This window comes from Ursus americanus, chromosome 8, assembly GCF_024610735.1.
Source record: "Ursus americanus isolate L20-20 chromosome 8, mUrsAme1.1.p, whole genome shotgun sequence".
Lineage (NCBI taxonomy): Eukaryota > Metazoa > Chordata > Mammalia > Carnivora > Ursidae > Ursus > Ursus americanus.
The window spans coordinates 77,026,320-77,049,445 of record NC_142134.1 but is presented as its reverse complement, the minus strand read 5'-3'; the positions used below and the strand labels follow the sequence as shown (position 1 = coordinate 77,049,445).

General features: G+C 49.9%; 1 protein-coding gene across 17 annotated transcripts in view; it reads right to left on the bottom strand.

Moving 5' to 3' along the window:
- Positions 1–23,126, bottom strand: part of SLC2A9 (solute carrier family 2 member 9) — a 286,157-nt gene that overhangs the window by 140,458 nt on the left and 122,573 nt on the right. For all 17 annotated transcript variants that reach the window (XR_015725597.1, XR_006775167.2, XR_006775166.2 and 14 more), the window contains one exon: positions 18,381–18,513. Coding sequence is in view for 14 of the 17 variants with exons in the window: in XM_045771357.2 (XP_045627313.1) it covers positions 18,381–18,513 (133 nt within the window). In the remaining 3 variants the exon portion in view is untranslated. The remainder of the gene's footprint in view (positions 1–18,380; positions 18,514–23,126) is intronic.

The following is a 23,126-nucleotide window of genomic DNA, read 5'->3' as shown; positions in this document are numbered from 1 at the left end:
CCAACAGTGTGCAGGGGTTCCCATTTCTCCACGTCCTCGCCAACACTTGCTTTTGCGTTTTTGACCCTCGCCATTCTGTTGGTGTGAAGTGATATCTCACTGTAGTTTTGATTTGCATTTCCCTGATCATTAGTGATGTTGAAATTTTTTCCATATATCCATTGGTAAAGTGTATGTCTTCTTCAGAGAAATATCTATCCGAGTTCTTTGCCCATTTTTAAATAAGGTTATTAGATTTTGGCTATTGAATTGAAAATTATTTATTTTTTGGATGTTATTAGCCCCTCATCAGATATACAGTTTGCTAATATTTTCTCCCATTCTATAGGTTACCTTTGCACTCTGTTGGTTATTTCCTTTGCTGTGCAGATGACTTTTAATTTGATATAGTTCCCCTTATCTGTTTTTGTTTTGTTGCCTGTGCGTTTGGTATCATATCCAAGAAATCCCTTCCAAAGCCAATATTAGGAAGCTTCCCCCTTTTGTTTTCTTTTAGGAGTTTTATGGTTTCAGGTCTTACATTTAAGCCTGTAATTTATTTTGAGTTGACTTTTGTGTATGGTATAAGCTAAGGGTCCAACTTCATTCTTTTGCATAAAGATACCCAGTTTTCCAGTTATCTTGTATCCAGAAGACACTATAGCCCACAGCCAACATCATGCTCGATGATGAAAAACTGAAAGCCTTTTCTCTAAGGTCAGGAACAAGGCAAGAATACCCACTCTCATAACTTCTATTCAGAAGTCCTAGCCAGAGCAATTAGGTGAGAAAAGGAAAGAAAAGACATCCAAATTGGAAAGGAAGAAGTAAAATCGTCCTTGTTTGCAAACAACATGATCTTATAGAGATAAAACTCCTAAGACTTCGCCAAGAATACGGTTAGAACTAAACAAATAGACTCAGTCAAGTTGCAGGATACAAAATCAACATGCAAAGATCAGTTGCATTTCTATACACAAACGACAAACTACCGGAAGAGGAAATCAGAAAAATAATCCCCTTTATAATAGCATCAAAAAGAAAAAAATACTTAGGAATAACGTTACCTACAGAGGAGAAAGACTTTTATACTGAGAATAATAAAACAATGATGAAAGAAATTAAAGGAGACACAAAGAAATGGAAAGATACCCTGTGTTCATGGGTTAGAAGATTTAATATTGTTAAAATGACCATATTCCCCAAGGCCATCAACAGGTTCAATGCCATCCTATTAAAATCTCAATGGTATATTTTACAGAAACAGAAAAAATAATGCTACAATTCATATGGAATCACAAAAGACCATGAATGGTCAAAACCACCTTGAGAAAGAACCACAAAGCAGAGCCATCAGGCTTCCTGATTTCAAAAAAGACTGCAGAGCTACTGTAATTCAAACAGTATGGTACTGGCATAAAAAAGACACATTCAGACCAGTGAACAGAACAGAGAGCCCAGAAATAAACCCACGGCTATACAGTCAGCTGATCTTCAACGAAGATCTGTGGCTCTGAAATGGGCAAGACAGTAAGGTGGCCAAGGGCTGACACTGGGGTGAGAGAGAGAGACGGGGCACAACAGATGCCCCCCCCTCCCGTGTGACCTGGGGAGTCACTTGGCAGCTAAAACCTCGCTGTCTTCTGTAAGGAATTAGAGTGAATAGCGTTAATGTGAACAAGACCAGCCAACATTCACAGAAGGCTACTCTGTGTTTCTGAAGGTAGTCATGAGAATCAACTGACCTGTCTGTTAGGTGATAAGCCAGGGATTATCCCTGATGAACCACAGCTCTCAGTGGTAGCTTTCCAAGGCAGAAACAGTGGAAGTACTTACTAAAAACAAAACAAGCAAGCAAATGACCACAACAAAAACAGACATCCTTCCTGGCCATATGTACTCATGGGCTTAGGATCAACCCTTGAGCTGTGGATGGATTCCTACCCTGTTCCATTACTCCCTTACAGCAACTCACCTTTCCATCCCAGCACAACTGCCGCGTTTTTCAGGAAGCCCTCCCTGGTGTCCTCCTATCAGCCCCATGGAGCTCTCTGCTCCTTCCCTTGTAGCTCCTGTCATGGGGTCGATTCACACTCCTCTGTGAGGTGACCTGGTTCCTGTCGGATTCCCTCATTGACTGCTTCAGGACTCAGGGGCCCTGTCTGGTTTTGCTCCATATTTTATCCCCTGGGCTTAGTACGTGTCTGGTACACAACAAAAGCTCCATAAATAAGTGGGCTTGGAATGAACGGTGACTCCAGGAAGTTACTCATAACTCAGACTCCATTACGATGGCCTTCCCTGAGCTACACTTCAGGCTTGTGCCCTCAACTCTTACTGAGGGTACATATAAGAAAAATCATAGAGAAATATCTTTTGCAATTGCTTTAACTTTAGTTTAAGATGTGATTTAAGACCCCCCTTTGGAGGTCCCTTGTAATAAACGGGTTTTAGAATTGTGTGTAGGTAAACTCTGTCCCTCCTCAGAAAGAGAGTGTCTGTGAAGGAATCAATTCCTTTCTTGCCCTGGCTGCCAGGAAGCTCAGACACTAATTTGGTATCTCCTCCTTGAAAGACGACAAGGTGCTTCCCATGACATAGTCATTTTCCAAGCACTGTTCTAAGCCTTTAATGTGAATCAAATCACTTAAAAGTTCAAAATAATCCAATTAGATGAGTGCCTCAGACAAGGGAACCAAGTGAAAGACTGCACATAGCTAGCAGATGGCAAGGCAGGGACGTGAACCCAATCAACCTCACCCCACAAGTCTGAGCTCAACCTCCACAGTGAGCTACCACTGGATAGCTCTGTTTACTGGGAAGGGGCCCTTCCTTCTCCTTCCAGAGCCCTGAGTTTAATCTATAACACACACACACACACACACACACACACACACGCACTTGTGTGCTTTATAAGCTGTCTCAGTTTTTTCCTTGATTTCTATAAGGTAGAAGATGAAGTCACTAACACTTACGAAAAAGAGAAAGAAGAAATCTGTAAGATGCGGCCTGGTGAGGTTGACCTTTAACCACTTCTTTATCCCTATGAAAAGGACCCTGTGTCCAGATCCCCTCTCAGTTTTGTGGTACTGTCCAATATGCCAGATATGAGGATTGTAAAGTTACTGCCACTCTTGCGCCAACAAACTCCCGATATGCGAGCAAAAGGCTAATGACAGAGGCCAGCTGAAGACAATCACAGCTGACTAGCAGGTTAGAACCCAGATGTTGCCACCGTCAAATGCATGACAGCATCACAAAGCTGAACAGATTTGGATGGGTTGGTCCTCCCCTGACTTTGGCCTAAAGCTCCCCTCCTGCTCCTTTGGGAGACAGGAGAGGGTGATGACAAGCACAGTGGACCGTGGGTCAGGAGAAAGGGCTTTGTCCTAGCTCAGCCTCTGACTTGTCTGGTGGCTTCAGACAAGACTCACTGATCTGGTCTCAGTTCCACATCAGCTCAATGAAGGCTTTGCATTGATATGAGCTCGTTTCTAACTTCTGAAGGCTAGAGGAAGCCTCCTTGTCTAAGCTGAGCTCAGCTACTCCCTTCCAGTCACATTCCACTAGAGCCAAATGTCCTCATGCTTTTGGGCCATACCATGTCTATCCCAGATTCTTGTGGTTTTATAGACAAAGATCTAGACTTTGCTTCCAGCTAAGCTTGGGTTCAAGAACTGGCCCCACCACTTACTAACTGAGCAGCCTTTGGCAGGTGATACCAACCTCCCTGGCCTCACCTGTAATGTGGGGGTAGGAACATAATCTCTTAGAGTTGGAGAACACTGTGGCAGGTGGGCTAGTGGCACATGTCTGTGTGCCCCAGGCCCTTAGCACATGACAAGTCCATTTGTCCTCCCTTCTCTCACATCCCTGCACAGAGTTAGGACACCCTTTGCCTGTGTCTCAAGTAGGCATCATTTATTTGTTCAAGTATTCAACACACATTTAATGAGCACCTACTATATTCCAAGAGATAGGTCTCTATAGCACCCTAATGTCAGGGCCTAGTGCTTGAGATTTGATTTTAGAGATGGGACAGCTTTCAGAGAGCTCACTGTTAGACACTGTTCAGATAGTCTCCATGACTAAAACTGCTTTGAACTGGAGCCTTCACAAGCATGAAGAGCCTATGCCTTTACTGAGCACTTTGTTAAACATTCCTTGTCTGGTTCTTCCCTCTGAGCACACATCCAAATGTCCCACCCGCACGCCTTCTGCACCATCTCGGGAGGGGCTGCAAGGAGACTTGGAATGGGACTTCATATACACATGCTCTGCTTGGACTTGAAAATCCCTCCCCTGAGGAAGACCTCTCGGGTACAGAGGTCGAAACTACCAAGGCATAAACATCAGAAAGCCCAAAGTGATTATCTGACACATCTCCCTGGTAAAACCGCTGGCCTGGGTAATAAAGCTGCCTCACTCCTGTCTCTCCCTCTTTGCCTCCTTCTCCTTGGGTTGACACTGCTCTGTGTTCCCAGCGCAAGGAAGCTTCTGGTTGCCATAAACCACTCGGAGCGTAAGCCCAGAGCCTGGAGGAGCAGCGTGCTGCACAGACCCGAGCACACACTTTGACGTTAGGTGTATTTGGGTTTCATTCACCCTTTCCGCAGGTGCTCCGGAGCACCTACTATGTGCCAGGCCCGCTCTAGGTGCTGGGGTTTCAGCTATGAGCAAAGCAGGAAAAGTCTTTGCCCTCAGAGAGCTTTCGCCGGGGGAAACAGATGCTAAACAAATTAGCGTAGAAATATATTAATCAATAAGCTTAAGTGACTGATTTGGGAGAAGCTACTGGGTCCTTGACGTGGATGATGAAATGAAGAGATGCCTACATGAAACAGGAAGACTCAGGATCAACCCTTGGGGGGTTGAGTGGGGCAAATGTCATTTATCCCACTCGAGAATACTGCTTTTGAATTACATAACAGACATTTCTCATTATGTCGAAGGTTATGCATGTGGGGAGGAAGATTTAAATTGTCCAACTTCACTACAAAGCGGTTTCATTCTAGACTAGACAGTTTCAGGTTTCCATAGTAAGCTACTATTTAATTATTATGTTACCATTTCTATTAATTAGAATAATAATGATAATACAAATATACATACGACCACACGTTACTTATGACAAAAACAATAAGAATGTGTAAATTCACATGATTTGCTCAATCTGTTGGCTCAATCCATTTTTCAAATAGGAAGAAACTGAAATCCTATTATCCCTCCTCGTACTTGTAATGTCCTATCTCCATTTACTTTTACCTCTTAGGAGTTCACCTCTAATGTCAACTCATGGGCTTGTATTTTCCATTTTGATCCCTGAATAAATGATTTTTTATATTGCTTAGAGTATTTATTTTATTGGAGAACTATTTCATTATGAATCTGCATTGTGAATTTGATGTGAAAGCTAAAAGCAGAAGTTTGAATAAATGAGTGTTCCATATGAAAAAATAAATAAATAAATATACAATTTCAGGTACTAAGTGCTTAGAAGAAAAATAAATTGGGGCGAGGGACCGTGAAGAGGCGAGAATGCGTTGGAGCTGTCATTGGGGAAGGTGTCTGAGATGTCCCTTCAGCAGAGAGCTACATGGACTGTTGGGGGGGCGCTGTGTGCACACATGGGGAGGAGGCTTCCGGTTGGAGGGGCTTGTGCAAAGGGCCAAAGTGAGACGGGCTGGGCGCATCCCCCCATTTCCTAGCTGTGTCAGAGTCTGCCCATGGGGATCAGTCCCAGCCACTCTGTGCCTGCAGACCACATTGCCGGGACTCCCGTGCTAGCTGATTCCTGGTAGATCCAGCCAGGAGAGGTGCGGATACAGGTCCTGGGGTAGGAGGCAGAAAGAGTCCCTTCTGCCTGGTCGAGCCTCCAGCACCGTGAGTGGTGGTGACCCCTGCTCAGCCTCCGAGACTCAGGCTCTGGCATCCTTCCTGGCAATGACACCCCCCACATTCATACCAGCAGCTCCACGATGTGCTGGCTGCAGTGTTGCTGAGGTGGGGGGACTCGGCCTCATCCCTTGTGCTCCCCCTGCCCCACACCTTTGGGACCATCCCTCTGCATTCAGGACTTCTCTGAAGTATTCTTCCTGACTTCCTGAGGGGAACCTGACCGGGGTGCGAGCTCTGTGACCTGAATCCTCTGCCTCTTTGTCTCCTCATCTATAAGAGAAGGAGCAGAAACATCGGAGGCGAGGTGAGGATTAAGGCAGCGGACACAGCAGACTTAACGCTTAGTTTCCTGTGCTGCTGTAACGAATTATCACATACTCAGTGACTCGGACAACGTAAACGTACCACCTCGTAGTTCTGGAAGGCAGAATCCACAACGGGTCTCAGTGGACTGCAGTCAGGGTGTTGTCAGGGCTGTGTTCCTTCTGTGTTTCTTTGCTATTTCCAGACCCCACAGTCTGTCTGCATCCCTCGGCTTGTGGCCCCTTCTTCCAACCGCAATGCCAGCAACCTTGGGCCAGACACTTCTCGTGCTGCTGTCTGCCTGGTTCTCTCTCATCGGCCTTTTCCATGATGAGAATCCTTGCGATTACATGGGCCCCTCCTGGGTAGTCCAGGCTGACCTCCCCATCTCTGAAGTCAGCTGATTAGCAACCTCAATTCCATCTGAGCTCTCAGTTCCGTTGTATAACCTACGATAGCCACAGGTCCTGGGAATTAGGATGTAGCATCCTTCAGAGGAGGGGGCTTCTAGTCTGCCTCCCACACTAGCACATAACAGCAACTCAAATGGTCAGAACCATTCTAAACCCCGTTAGGGCCACCTCACTGTCCCTGAGATGGAAAGCAGGCCACTCCAACAATGACACCTGTGATCACCTGTTGTGTGAGCTCATTCATGGGTGGTAGCAGACGCTGAGCACTTGCTACCAGGAGCCCTGGGACTGATATTGCTTCTGTCCCAACATGCCAGGGCCTGACCTTAGAACCGGAGCCGGACCAGCCTGAAGAAAGCACCTCGCCCAGTCCTGATTACACAGGAGGAGAAACCACAGCCCAGAGAGGTGGTGTGACTGGACCGGGCTCCTGACCCTGGCCAGTGTGTCACCCTGCATTCGGTGGTCTCTCCCAGCAGCTGCCACCTGGAGGGACTTAACGAGACTGACGCGTGGGGAATAACCGGCAGGATGCTAAGATGACGCACATGGCTCTGTGGCTGAGCAGTTTCCGTCAGCCGGATCTCACCCACAGACTGCCCAGGCAAAGCTGGCGAGTCTCAGGGCCCCAAGTTTGGGGCTTAGGAGTCTCCCTTCCACTCTTCCCTGAAGGGAGCTCCCTGGCTTATAAAATATTAATATTAGAATCCTTGTCATTTCATTAAATGCCCAGTCTACGAAGAACGAGTTACGGGATGCTTGGGGGGCTGTTCTGGGATGTGTTCTGTTGCCTAGCAACACCCAAGTTCCCCCTCTATTCACTAGAGTGGCAGGCTCTCAGTCGGTGAGTCCTGAGAGGGGCAAGTGTCATAGCTGCCTCCTCCTAGAAAGTGGAGCCATTCAGCCAGAACCCCATCTCTATCTTCGTCATATAGGACCCGTGAGAGGCCAGATGGGAGGTAACTGCCAGAATCTCCCCCAGGAGTCAGGGAGCCTGGTTTTTGAGCTCCAGCTCCATAAATGGCCAGGCTGGGGATGACCGCACGTTCTCAAATGTCTCTGGGTTGAGTTGCTCATCTGTGGAAAGGAGAGGCCCATTTGCCTTTGCCCTGCTGAGGAATTCTGGGAAATTCAGTACTTTTAATGACCTTTCAGAGATGAATGGTCTTCAACAGATTGGAGCTCACTTTCAAGGGCTTGATTTCTTTTCAAGGCCTTGATTGTCTATTCAGTGTGTAGCCAATGGAAGTCCGTGCTGGATGTGGGGGGCATGGCACTTAAGAACACACAGTCCCTGCCCTTGAGAGTCTCACTGTGGGGAGAGAGGGAGAGTGACAGAAACAGGGGGTGACACCACAGCATGGCCAGTACTGGGGGAGATGACCAGGGGAGGGAGGGATGGCGTGGGACCAGGACGGTTAATGTTACGTGCTGGTGTGTCAGAACCACGGCACCCAGACACACTTGACCCTTGAACTGTGTGGATCCACTCATAGAAGGATTTGTAAATAAATAACAGTACTATTTGCATGTTCTCTTTCTTGTAATTTTCTTCGTAACATTTTCTTTCCTCTAGCTTATTTCACGGTAAGAACACAGTATATAATACATATAACATACAACACATGTGCTAACTGACCGTTCATGTTATCGGTAAGGCTTCTGGTCAACAGTTGGCTACTAGTAGTTACGTTTTTGAGGAGCCGAAGTTATATACAGATTTCCAGCTGTGCAGGTGCTGGCAGCCCTAACCCCCACATTTTTTAGGGTCAACTATATTTGGTCAAACACCACTCTAGATACTGTGGTGAAGACTGGATGAGGGTCACAGTCACATCTTTAGACTCTGAGTAAAGCAGATTATTCCCCATAATGGGAGAGGGCCTCATCGAGTCAGCTGAAGGCCTAAAGAGAAAACGACTGAGCTCCTCAGAGAGAGAGGTAATTCTGCCAGCAGATGGCCTCAGACTTAACCTGCAACACCGACTCTTCCCTGGGTCTCCAGCCAGGCAGCCTTGCCCTGCAGATTTTGGACTTGCCAACTTCCACAATCATATGAGCCAATTCCTTGGAATCTCTCTCTCATATATATATTTACATATTTGTAGTATTTACACAGGCAACACACCTGTTCTCTTTCTCTCGGGACTCCTGACTAACACAGGACCAACCTGACCCCGCTGGGGACCTAAGGGAAGGCACTGCCCCACCTCACTTCTTAGCGGAGCGCACTGTTCCAGAGGCACGTGGCTCCCATCAGTGTGGTGGCCAGGAGAACGTGCCCACAGACCCCTGACCACAGGGACAGAACTGACCAAGGGTCACAGCCGCTGTGCCCTGAAAACCATTACCCACTGTGTCCAGACCGTACTCGTCAGGGACTACTCACAGACAATGGCAAAGCACAGCAGGGAAACTAAGGCATCCTTGTTCTAGTGACACAGGGCTCCTCTGGGGCTGATGTTGCCGGCCCTGTCCCTCCCTTGCCCACTGGGGGTCCGATGAGCATCACGGTCTGTGGGCTCCCTCCACGTTTACACAGGCAAGAACTCCGATAAAGTCCTCGCTGCTTAGGTCACTTGGTATCCACTTCTCAGAGAACCCAGAGTGACACAGTGACTCACACTGAAGTGTGAGCTCCGTGGAGAAGCACTGAGCCTTCCATGGGGATAAGCTGGACCAGAAGGAAGACAGACATTTCCAACCAGGCAGCATCTCTGCGTCTTCCCCACGGACCTCTGTGGCAGGGCCAGTATGACAGAATGGCGTGGAAGGATCTCCATGATGCCCAAGAGATCTGCGTGACACTGAGGCCGTGGTTGGGCCCAGGGAGCTCGTGGCCTCTGAGGGGGCTTGTCTCCTTCACCTTCTCAGCCAGGACCTACTTGATCTACCACGACTGTTTGTTGATCGGCTGATTTCAGCCATATGATTATATTCCCTGCACCGGATGTTGCTACACGTTTTCGCACATTACTAAGGAGTCTCACATCCGTGATCTCATCTGAGCATCCTCCTGGGCTCTGGAGATAAGCACTGTGTTCCTCCCATTTCACAGGGCGGGAAAACTGAGTCCATGTCCGAGACAATGGGCAACTCGCCTGGGCTCACAGCTACCATGCAGGGAAGCAGGGGCAGCACCAGCCCGGCTGCCCCTCCATCCACCCGTGTCCCACAGCGCGGCACTAAGACACATGGGCGCCTTCCAGAGAGCCGGGGAGCATCAAAACAGCAGCAGCGAGGTTACCAGGTACACAAAGAAAAGAAAAGCACGTAAACTGAATGGCTGACACCAGAGCGTCTCTGAAGGAGAGAAGTGACTTGGCTGAGCAAAGTATTTTGACAAACACCTGGAGTGGAAGCTGTTTGCTGAAATCTGCATGTTGTCTAATTCCAGCTTCGGAAAGGAAGGTATGCTCACAGAGAGGAAGACAAGCTCCAGAGCTGTCTGGAAGGCAGAAGAGACAATGGGCAGTGGTGAGAGGGGAAAAAAGAGGGTGCTGAGTGGTAGGGACCCCGTGCCTGGAGCCCTTCCTGAAATCTTCAATATCACCTTGAAATGCTCTAGTGATGTGGGGTGCGTGCTTGCTGCTATGGTGTTTGAGGAAACCAAAGCAGGGGCTGAAGTTCAAGTTGGGGAGTTAATGATGTGAGACAGAGCAACATGAAAGCAGGCTGGTGCCCACAACAGTTCTGAGCCCAGAAATGCTCAGGATTTCCAAGACATACTGAAGAGGGCTTGGACCTTCCCTGTGCTGGAAAACTGGGGCTCCAGACAATTCCTCCTGCTCTCAGGGAGCAGACCCCCAGCAGACTCAGGGCTGCACAAGATCAGCCCCAACCACAGACACAATACAGAAAGCATCCCCTCCTTGGCGGGAACCCTTGATAATTCTCTCAATTTAAAGGAAGTCAGTCCCACTCTCTAGCATGAAGTGTATGAGCAATTTCAAGATGTGCCTTTGTGCTCTGGGAGCTCAGGGTGGTTTCTGAGTTGTGTTTTCTTGCCCCTTTGGACCCTTGGGCATTTTGTAGGAAGGCATCTGGCCCTCTGCCTGGAAGCCAGCCCATGAGCAGGCTCTCTAACTGGGGCAAAGGGAGCCCTGAGAGACAATTACTCCAGGGATACCGGGGGTGGGGGGGGGGCGGCACGCAGAGGTCACTCATCCCATAAATATGAGGACAGAGCACTGATGGAGGAGGGCTGAGTCTTCCAAGAGCAGGTAACTGTGCTGGCAGAGGCAGTGATACGACCCCGGAGGGACTGTGTTTCCTCCTCCTTCTGCCAAGTCCCTCTGCCAGGTTCAGGAGATGGTGCCATTTTCTAGTTGGCAGGTGTGAGCACAGGGCACTGGAGCTGCCCCCCTCGTCACCTCCAGGGGGACACGGTGTGCCAAGAGTCCCCAGGTAAGAGTGGGCCTGGAAGGGGTTGGCCACCCCAGGGCTTCCTTCCCAGGCACATGGCTTTGTTTTGCGGGGATGCAAGTGGGGGTAGGAGGCTGCAGGGCACATCAGACGTCCTCCCTTATCAGGAGCCCACCCAGCGCAAAGCACAGCTTTGTCACAAAATTGCCATCTCCACCTATGCCTGCTTCTTCCCCCACTGCCCTCCTGTTTCTATTATTTCTATGCTTTTGTGATCACACGGATTTATTTAATGTTCTATTTCCCCCACAACAGAGCATTACGTCCTAAGGATGCCTTCATAATGCTACATAATTATTAAACATGGGAATCAAGTTGGGGGATAGAGTTTTCCGTTCTGAAGACAGATACACAATTCCTCAACCTCTCTCCTGTAAAAGATGCATATGTGGGGTGAAGCCGGGCGAAAATATAGGAAATTGTAATACTGCGGAGGAAATTTTCTGGGCTCCAAGTGCAGCAACGAAGGAGCCAACTATGTTTTGCTGATATACTTGTCCATATGTACATGCTGTGTGTTACAATTACAAAGACACACATGTGCACGCAGGCGCGCGCGCGCACACACACACACACACAAGGCAGCACACTGCACTTTGATGACTTCGGGTTTGGAGAGAGGCAAACGGAGTCTGAGCCTCATTTCTGTCTCTGGCTGTGGGGTCGCAGTGAGCTGTTCAAGCTCTGAATGTGGGTCCCTCCCTGGGGCCTCTGGCGTTCCGAAGACTTGCAGTGGCTGGGGGCCACGAAAGCAGAGCATCTGGCAGGTCAGAGACACTTGACAAGTTCCAGTAATAGAAGGGTGTGTTGGGGGGAAAAAATCTTTAAAAGCTTTGTGCACAAAGACCTTTCACCCCATTACTAATAGAAAAATAAAAACAATCAGAATGCCCAGCAATTTTGAGCCTGTAAGTTAAAAAAAAAAAAATGTTTGAACTATATTTAAAAGTAAGACAGAGTCATAGTGGAGACTTGACTGATTTTCTGTCCTTAACTGAGTTTGCTGTGCTGTTGTTTCTGCGATAAATCACCACAAACCAGGTGCTTGAAACAGCACGAAGTTTTAGGTGATGGGTCAGAAGTCCACAGCGGGTCTCACGGGGCTAAAACCGAGCTGTGCTGCGATCCTTCTGGAGGCTCTGGGGGGGAAGCCACCAGCCGGCCGTTTCCAGCCTTGAGAGCTGCCCTGTCCTGCACCTGCAGGGCTTCCTCGGTCTCCCTCTGACTCTGACACCCGCATCCATGGCCACACGTCCTTCTCTGACCCTCTCCCTTCTCCCTCTTTCACTTACGAGGAGCTTTGTGACAACACTGGGTCCATCCAGACAATCCAAGACAACTGTCCCCACCTCAAGATCCTTAAATTAGTCACATCCACAAAGTCCCTTGTGCCACGTAAGGTGTGATTCACAGGTTCTGAGGTTTAAGATGTGGCCAGACTCGGGGACCATTATTCTTCCAGTCACACATGACAACATAAAAACAGTAATAAGGAGACATGCTTTGGACACAAGATGCGGGCTGGGGATAAAAGCAGCCTAGTGTATGAATCTGCGAGATGATTGCCATGTAAACGTGATGGAAATGTGATGGAAAAGGACAGAAAATGTCTGGTGTGAATGACAGTTGATTGGTAAGAGGGCTGAAGATGTGGGTGATTTTTTCCCTTCCAATATTAAACAAATTCTTTATTCCCAGAGCAAAAAAATGCACTCACTTTAGCCACAGAATCCCTTCAAATGCAAGGTGATGCAGGAAGGGCAGAAGCAGATGACCCCCTTACAGTTGACGAAGCCCTCCCCGCACACACAGCTCTCTCCTGAACTTGTCTACCTGCCCTAAGGCAGGACGCGGATTAGGAAACCACGGCCTAGAGAAGGTTGGCGAGCGGGGCGCTGGGGCGTCACGAGCCCCATCTTCCAGCAGTTTTCACTGGCTCCTCCCATTCCTGCCCAGCGCTCAACATCTCTCGAAATGAGAGCTCCCCACCCCTGTAAGCAGTCTTTTCCATCCTTCCACCTCCTCTCTTGTGGGGCCTCGCTATGGCTTCTCCCCTTTGGGTCTATCACCCCAAATACAGCTGTTCTTTCTTCTCCTCAAAAACCTGTCAGTGTCATGTCTTCTCTCCATGACACTGGACAGGCTAGAGGCAGACAGGATGGTGGCCCTCTTGGCCATGAGTTGGGAGGGGTTTGGGAAGATGCTAGAACAGCAGGAAGAACAGGAAATGCTCACATCATGGTGAGTCCTTTAGGGCAGAGACCCGAGACCTCCAGGTTGTGCCCGATCTGGGTTTTCATCTTGTTCTGCCACGGCATGGAGGGTCCATGCAGGCCCCACAGCCCGGACCTCAGAGCTGACCCTCCATGGAATCTGTGTGCTCTTCTGGAGGGCAATTGTTGCAACGGTTTGGGAAAAGCTTGTGTTTTCAGTTCTGACATGAATTCATTTGCACATAGTTTCTTCTTGCCTTAATAAAAACCAGACCCCTAGTAACTGAGGTAGGGTACTTCACCCCTCGCACGAAAGAGAGGTCAGCCGCCTCCAACAAGGGCCATTATGGGGACCCACTTCCATCTACCTGGCATGTGACCTTGCCTCCTGCATGTTGCTGGCCATCTCTGGACTGTGGCACAGCCCCTCCATACAGATGAGGTCACTGAGGCCTACTACAGGTAAGGGGCACCATGACATTCCCTAAGGCACGAGGCATCCTTAGAAATGTAGTGAGATGCGGATGGCTGATTTTGTCAGAAGGTGGTAGCCAGTCCTCACAGGGTGGGAGCAGGACAGCTATGGAAGTTCAGGAATGACAGATAAAGGCAGTTCCCACTCATGTCAGGGCTTAGCTGAGTGGGTTCTGGTAGTTCATTTCCAGGGCTCATTCAGCCTCACCTTTAAGTATCATACAGCTGTTACCACAGCGCCGTGTGGAAGGAGCCCCAAGTCATCAGCCTTCAGACCACCCAAAATGTCCCAGTCTAGTTGGTCCGACCGGTCCCGGCCGACAGTCCTTCGGGTGCTTCTTTGTCAACTGTGGCAGAGCGTGCCGGGGGTCAGCCACTGCTACTAATACTTCTCCCCGCTGGGGAGCAGCCCTGACCCTGTGGCTACGGTGCATTAAGAAGTGACATTTCCCAGGCTCCCTGGTGGTTAGGAGAGGCCCCATGATCACGTTCTGACCAAACAGATACACAGAGTGTGCGAGCCTTCAAGGAGACATCTCGAGTAGACAGGACAGTCACCCCTCCCTCTCACCCTTCTGCTCCTGCTTGGAACGCAGCTGTGACAGCAGCCACTTTGGACTATAAGGCAACCTTCTGAGGATGGCAGATGGAGAGATTAAAAGGAACGAGGTCCTGACACCACGGAGAATCCTAAGAGCCACAGACTGCCTACCTTCAACATTTTCTTATGTGAGAGAGAAATAAACATCTATTTTGTCTAACACACTATCACTTGGGTTTTCTATCGTAAGGGGGTGGACCTGAATCCTGACACATACACCTTTCACTCCTTCTGGGGATGGGCATCTATGCCTCTTCCTCTCTTGCCTATATCTTTTTCTTGAAGCTCTCCTCCCCTGGACCCTGTAATTCTAGTAGATTTCAGTCAAACCTCATGGCCCCCTATCCCCCAACAACCAGACTGGAGGGTAACCTGGACTGGCCAGTCAAGGAATTCTAACTCCCAGGACAGCCACTGGTTCAAGGATGGCCATGTGACCTAAGAAGGGCCAATTAGAGTTCCTTCCTTCAGGGGTTGAAATATATGCTATGTGAAAGGGAATCTGTGTCCTCCTAAAACAGTGTTATAAACTCAGTTCTATCTTGAAGCTAAGTGGAGAAAGCATGTCTAAGAATAAGCCAGTGAATCCTAAGAATGTCTAGGATTTTTTTGAGAGAGAGAGACAGTACCTTCATGGCTTGGTTTTAGCTCCTGGGTCCCACCATACCTGAAGGAAATCCAGTCCTTTCACTCTCTATCATGAGGAAGAGCACTTGATTGCTAGCTCCTGATAGGACTTTCCTCCTGGAGGGCATTTCATTAGCATGTCATTCACTCCATCTCTGCCCACCCCTTACTCACTCTTCCCCAGGAGATGAGAACACACTGGTCTAACTGGTAAGTTGGGGAGAAAAATGGCCTGGTTCCTCTCTCTCTCTCATTTGGGGATCTGTCTGGCTGGAGGAGCACACACTCTCTCTTCTTCTGTGTTCTCAGTGTTTCAGGGCAGGCCTGCCCAGGAGCCCAGTACTCAGCTCTGTTCACAGGTACCACCCTATGAGGCTCTCCTGGCCATCAGACCTAAAGCCTATTGACCAAGGAGTCTTTGTCACTGAAAGTGACATTTTATCCCATCTCCTCCGTTCCTGCATTCATCTTTCCATTGTTGTCAAACTTGGCCAGAAAGTGGGGTGTTAATTTTTGGTGACCTCAAATACCACTCACAGAGACATGACCCTTTTGCTTAGGCTGCAGTGTCTGTCTCTTACAACCCAAAGAGTCCTGCTCGATGCCACCTTTCTGACCCCGTGTCTGGAGCATTGTCCTATCACACTGCCTATGCCAATATTTCATTTCTATCAATTAAATATCCCCCCTTTCTCATAGTGGAAGTTTGGGCCCTTTTCCCTATTTTTAAGCACTGGGGGCTTCTCCTCAACGGACAAGAGGGCCACCGATAAATGAGACCCAGCCAGGACTATGAAGTGGGGGTAGGACACGGTGGGAAAGCCTGCGACGGGGCTATGGTGTGGATGGGTTGCACTGATGGCCCTGATTCATGACCTCCCTACGTGTGTCCTTTCTCTATAACTGTGCATCCCCCTCCCACGCTGACTGTGCACCTGACCATGTGCGTTACTTTGGCCAACAGGATTTTAGCTGATTTGACGCTTAAAAAACCGCTTGTGTTTTCCACTTTCTCTGTGGGACCTCTGTGCTCACTGCGAGAATACACCTGAGTTGCCTGCGGGAGGATGAGCACAAGGCCCAGAGTTGAGGCAAGCCTAGATCAGCCAGCGGACCTCCAGACATGCCAGAGAACTTCGGCTAAGACAAGCAGCACTGCAAGGGCAAGACCTATCAAGATGAACAGAAGTTCAGTGCCGGCCCACAGACTTGGGGACAATAAAGGCTACTGTCTTCAGCCAACGAGTTTCAAGGTGGTTTGATAGGCAGCATTATGATGGCGATAGCTAACTGCTGCAGGGCCCCTGTCCCCCAAATTACCAACAGAGCAGACAAGGCATATCTCCCATAGTGCCAAACAAGGTGCTGGGTAAGAAAGCGTGTTTTGTTTATGCTCGGAGGTTCCAGAGCAAGACAGTCAGTGTTCAAATCCCAGCGCCACCACTTGCTGGCTTTGTGCCCTTGGTCAAGTTATCCCTTTCTCAGTTGTTTGTTTTAAAATGGGAACAATAATGTGACCTACTTTCCATGATTGAGAGGCTTTAATGGTCTAACACATGAGAAGTGCTTAGAATGATATAATTCTCAGTACGGATGAGCTATTAATGAGTACACCCATCTCTCTTACCCTTCCCCTCACCTCCTGGAGGGCTGGAATGCCAGTCTGGTGCTCCCCTCTCTCCCCATCACTTGGTAGAGTGCCCAGCACAGTAAATATCCATTGTTTGCTGAACGTCTGGAGTGAAACTCCGTTTTTGTTAGCACACATGCAAATTTCAAAATTCTCTTTCAATCTAAGGCCAACAACATCTTCGTTCTTTGTATAAGGCATGCATGTAATATTTATCATTTTTTATAACTGGTCTTCTCCCTCACTCCCTCCTGTGCTGTGAAACAAACCTTTCTCACTGTCAAGCATTTACACGCACTGCCCATTCCAACTGTCCTGAACGGATGCATTTCCCAAGAGTTCCTGCTGATGAAGCCGCAGGGATGGAACTGGAGGATTCGCCACCTTCTGCTGAGCCATAACCTGGCTACTTTTGGGACTCAGATCCCCTCAGCTCTTGCTCAGCCACATTAGTTTCGCTCCAGAGCCTCCCCCATCTGACAATCGGCCTCCTTCTCTGCAGCCTGACTTCTGGCTGGTTTGCCTCCCCATGGGCCCCGTGAGAAGTCCCCTGGAACACGACCCACTGCTGTCCCTTTGTGCGCGAGTGGGATGGAAGGAAACTCTCCTCTGGTTCCAGTCCTTCTCTTGAAGCTTGTGGCTGTCAGACGGGGAAGGGCTGCTGACCAGGGTCCCCTGGAGGGGCACAGGGCGCAGGTCCCCCACTGCTATGCTCTTGAAAATGTCATGCATTCGGGCACTCTGCTGAAGAATCTCCAGAGCTCCCATCATATTTTTAAAGGCCTCCAGAAACCAAAACCTGAGAACCACAGCCTTGGTCAGGTCACCTCAGCTTAAGCCTCAGTTCTTTTGTGCAAACAGCGGAGGTAATGAGAATGTTCTCTGATTCCACGTTTTTACAGGAATGTTGTAAATGAGAACATGGATCCCGACCATACACTGCTAAGCAAATAGAGGCAATTACAAATACCCCATTTGCTAATTCAGAAAGAACTTAGGTTGTTTGGATTTTAAAAAGTGTTGCACAAATTATATTTAACTAAAGACTATATAATTCTCTTTTTCTCAGATGTGGACATTAGTGAAATTTAGATCAGAGGATAGAATATGGATAAGAAAACGGACAGAGTTCTCAGAATAATGACAGCAAATGCTACTATGAACCTCATATGCGTCATCTAATTTCATCATTATAACAAGCCCAGAGGGAGGTTTCTATCATTTCCTTCTACGGATGAGGGTCCCGAGGCTCGGGAAGGTCAGAATAAGGTGAGGCACAGAGCTGGGCATGTGAAGGCAGCACTGGTTCATCCAGCCCCTCCTGCAAACAGGAGTGCTGTCAGCGGTCTCCTTTTACAAGAAGAATGCGTTGTTCACTCCACGTTGTCTCTGGGCAAAATGGGTGCCTTTTGAGAGGAAACAGATGCTCTCTGTAGGAATGCCTCTGATTCTGAATGCTTTGCCTCTGACCCAGCAGCTGGCCATTCAGGGGATTTAAGGAAAGTGACCTAAGACCCGTCCCCAGCTCAATGTGGGCGTTGAGCTAAGAAATTAGGCTCATGTTTTTTTGTTGTTGGGACCACCCGAGGGGCGGCAATGGGCACCTGGGTCTTATCCTGCTCTGCCCTGGCTTTTCCAGGCTCCCTGTGTGATCTGTGTCCCCACTGCAGGCTGTTGGGAAAGTAAAGTAATACAGGGTATCCAAGGGCACCCAGCACTGAGCCTGCAGAGAGGAATGGCCCCAGGTCCCAGCATGCCCTGCAATGTTGACCCCGTGAAGAGGCCGGAGCTGTGTGGGAAAGGCCATGGGTCCCTACCTTTCTCGGCTCCTGCCTGGTCATGCTTCTCAAAGAGCAGGTAGCGCGGGCTCTCAGGAAGAAAGGGCAGGCTCACCAGCTGGACCAAGGCGGGGACAGCAATCACTCCAAACAGGTATGGCCAGGTGCTCTCCTGAAGGGAGAAAGAGGAGGCCGATGAATGGATGTGGCCTCCAGTCATCCTGCTGGGGCTGGGCCCTGGGCCGAACAGCGTGGGCCCTCTGCAGAAGTCCCTCCTGCAGTGTGATCCCTGCCAACACAGGCTGAGCAGGGGAATGGACACAGGTCTGGCAGCAGCCCCATGTGTATGGCCTTCCCCGTGCATGAGGTCGGTCAGTTCTCAGAGCCACCTGTGACGTGGTGACCTGTGGGGCTCAGCGGCACCAAGGCCACTCAGGGATATCAGGGCCGGCTGATGCCATGACCGCTGGGGGCATCATGGTGAGCCTTCCTGGTTGTGTGGCCTTGGAAACCATGCTCATGGCCCCTGGAAATCCCCGTCTCTTCACCTGCAGGATGGGGACAGCCCCAGCCACCTCACAGGCTATCCTGAGAGTGCGATTGGATAGTGCTTGAGCTGTGGGGCCTGGCATACAGCAGACTCATGGAAGAAACTACTGTTTTCACGGGTGGCACCCCCAGACGCCTCCGAGGCCCACAAGATGCGGCCCATCTTGGTCCTGTCAGAGGACATACAAGGACAGCGGCTAGAGCTTCCCTCGTTCCTGCAGGTGAGTGTGGTGGGCCTGGGGCACAGCTGGCCCTTAGGCGGGGGATTCTTTCCTGTCCAGGGCGGAGCAAGCAGGGCCGTTTGGGCTACCTCAAGCAGCAGCTGTGTCCTTAGTGCCACTCCCACGCAGTGGGAGCTGTTCCCATGCTGCTCAGAGCAGAATTCTCCTTGAGCTGCTTTTTTTAAAACCCAGGTTTACAAATGAAGCTCTCGCTGTGCCTCTGCAAGAAGAGAATGCCAACGGGAGGCAGTTTTAATGGGGAGAAAGTAAAACGCTCAATGCCAAATTCTTGACATGTTTTATTTCCTCAAAAAGCGAAAAGAGGCCCGCAAGGAGGCACGTTCAGACCTGAAAAGCCTTCACACAATGAGCTGTGGGCCGAGGCTCAGGTGGCTTCAGGTCAGGTTCTGAGCACCCTCCGGGGCAGAACTTCCCTCTAGTGTTCTCCCAGGGCTGGCTCCCTAAGGAGGCCCTTGAGGCCAGAGACCCCAGAAGTTCCCAGTTCCCAGATGGTTAGAGGGTCGAGCAGGCAGGGGCCCCTGAAGCCCAGAGTGGGCCAACTGGCTCGTGGAAGGGCAACGACCAGGTCCTGATTTTCAAGGGACCTTCGATTCTACTTCCTTTTCTGTGTAGAACAGTGATTTATATTCACAAAACTCCTCTGAAGTGACCACTGTGCTGGGAGGACCCAGCCAGGCCGACGCCAGCTTGGGGTTTGGTGGAGAACTCCGTGTGAACGACAGCGGTGCTGGGAGTGGAAGGCAGACCGGTGGTTGCTGGGGAGGGAGTGAGGACAGGGACAGTGACTGCCCCCAGCGATGGGCTTCCTTTCTGGAGGTGATCACAATATTTGGGATTAGAAAAGAGCCATGATCGTGCATCTTTGTGAATATACTAAAAACCACTTTAAAAGGATAGATTTTACGTAAGTGAGTTATAGCTCCATATTTTTTAAAGACCAAGGAAGAAAGAAAAGTGGCGTACGTGTAAGTGGGATTTTCGCTGTGTCTACTTGGTTTGAGTATGTTGTTGCTGATTTGTTCTTTCTTTGAGTTTACCTGCTGCCTCAGTAAGAGCAAAAGAGAAAGCTAGGGGGGAAAGACAAGGGATTTAACCCAATTAAGTTCCTACTGTGTGCCAGGCGTGGTGTGAGCTTGTCACACAATTGTGTCATTTCACCTCGCGGCAGCCAGAGAGGCCGGAGCTGTTGCTGCACATTCCAGATGTGGAGACAGAAAAGCCCACGCCGAGGCCGGCCAGCCGGTAGCCGCGCAGACGGGAAGCAAGCCAGCTCCTCCCACAGCATCTTAATAGAGGGGCGTTTCCAGGGGTGAGATCCTCGGAGCTGCCAAAGGGTGGAAGGAGCAAAGGAGCTGGAAGGGCAGTCCTGGAGTAGGAACAGTATGTACGACTGAGGCCTGACCTGCCCAGGCTCCCTGGGAAACAAGCACCGTGGCAAGAATGCAGGGCCAGGGGATGCCAGAGACCTGGGAGCTGGGGTGGAGGCTGGTCGGGGCGGCTTTGCTGCCATTCCATGGCACGTGGACATGGCTCCGAGGACTACTGGGAGCTGGGGAAGGCTCTGCACACCTTCCCCTTCCTTGAATCGACAGTCCATCATTTCTGGTCTCATGGTGTCAGTGAGCACAGTGAGTGGACTTCTATTCTTACTGACAAGCCAAGTCTATGGCACAGCCTGTGACCTGTGAGGTCGTAAATGCAAGGACATGCGGAATCTTTCTGAAGAACATCACTCTGGTGGCTGTGGTCTGGTCTCCACCTCCGGAGAAAAGTGGATACTACTGACCTCAGGGTGGGCCACCCCTAGCTTAGGATGCTAGCGTGTCTGGACCAGGAAAGGAGAATGGCAGGAATGTCCAGAGTAGAGCTTGGGGGACAATTTATCCAGGAGGAGCTGAGCTCAGCCGACAGTGGCGTTCATGCATTTGGTTCCTATAAAATCCCAAATCCCACAGCTGTCTGGATTTGAATCCTGCCTCTATACCCCGCTCACTGTCGCCTTGGGCAATCTAACTGCTTATGCTCAGTCTTCCTGTCTGTAAAATGGGGATAACCCTAATGCCTGTTCACAGGTTGTCAGGAGCGTTACGTGAGTTACTGCGTGTATTGTATCGAGTGCTCAGCAGGACCCCGCACACTGTAAGCATTCAACAGGACACAGGGCTTTCTATTACCAACCGTGGTGAGAAGCCCGTTACATAGGTTATGTCCTTGAATCTCCACAATAGCCCTGAGGTGCAGACCATTATCACGCTCGTGTTTCAGACATACTCACTGCCGCACAGAGGGGTCACTGGGTTCATTGAGGCCACAATTCGGTCACGGAGGCATGACTGAGCATCAAGTCTTGGACCTGAGAACCTGAGTTCTGATCCATGGAGCCTCACCGCAGGGGCCTCACAGACCAGGGAGGGGTCACGAGGGCACCAGACAAGGATCTGACTTTCTTCCATTGCCTCGGGCCAAAGACTCCTCAGGCACCCTCCACGGTGCTCCTGGGCATTGGTCCCAGCACAGAGCCAAGGACTCAACATTTTGTACCACAGTGGAGACTTCTTGCCTCCTGCAGGCGGAGACCGTGCCCAGCACAGAGCAGCTGTGGGAGGAACGGGCGAGTGCAGGAAGGGGCTTTTGTACACACTGATCGCCCTCACACGCAGCCCTTGGCAACTGCAGAGGTTAGCCTCTAGCTTTCGTCTTTAGGAGCTGTTCGCCACCGACGGCGTGTTCTAAGAACACGCACTCCTCGCCTACCATGGGACCTGGAGGTGCTACGGAACGTCAGTCTCAGAGGAGTCTCTCTAACGCCGATTAGAGCCTCCTATGTTCAAGAAAGCATGAGGTCAGGGCTCTTAAACCTGCTTATTTTACTCAGGAGGAAAGAAATATGCATCATCTTGTAGGTCACGATGATTTTCAACTCCCTCTCAGGTAAGGGGAGTGGGTCGCACCATAACGCCATTATCTTGCTCTTGAATCTGCAAGGTTTCCTTTATAAAATGGACTTCTGGGTCCCACTCCCCCCAAGCTGTCGATGACTTCAGGCCTTTCCATAAATACTATCCTCCTGGACTGCGATGAGACAGCACAAAATCTTAAGTAGAGTTGGAACCGCTGATCTAAGCCCAAGTCAGGTAGTTAGGAAGGACGTCGCCGTGTGCCCTCCACTCCCAGACAAGCGGGACAGGGGAGGGGATGCTGGTCAGCACTCGGGCCACCGGCTCGGGGCTGCTGGAGGCGAGAAGGTGAAGAAGGGGGCCTACCTCACAAAGCCAACGGGGGCACGAAATGAAGTATTTTTCTATTTCATCACATTTAGGATCTAATTATAGTAACAGCTGAATGTCTGTCGAGCACTGAACGTGCCAAGCTCTGTGCTCAGTGCTCCACAAACACAACTCATGTTAAATACACACAATTCATGATGCCATCAAAAAGTACAACCTTGGTTTTTGTCTCCTACATTTCTTTAACATTTAGTTGGTGGGGGTACTCCTCTCTGCCCCGTGCCACGGCCTCAATCTTAGGACACAGTCTCAGGGTCACAATTTGAAAACAATAACCAAAATCAACCCGACTGAATGGCAAATTTTCCATCCCCCACTCCAAGCCTGCTTTGGACTTGGAGCCACAGTGGAAAGAATGGGGAGGGGGTAGGAGGATGGAGGCTTCTCATTTCTCTCCCTCTCCTCTCTGCAGCTTCCGGCCAGTGTCCGACTCCTCCAGCCCACCCCCAGGACCACCCCCTCCCCCTGGAGTTCCTCTGATCTGGGAGTTTGCATCGCTTCTATTTTTTAAAGACTTTATTTGTTTGTTTGAGAGAGAAAGCATGAGCAGGAGGAGGGGCAGAGGAAGAGGGAGAAGCAGATGCCCCGCTGAGCACGGAGCCCCATGCAGGTCTCAATCCATCAGGACCTGAACTGAAGGAAGACGCTTAGCTGACTGAGCCACCCAGGTGTCCCTGCATCTCTTCTAAAGACTCATGTCCCCTGCG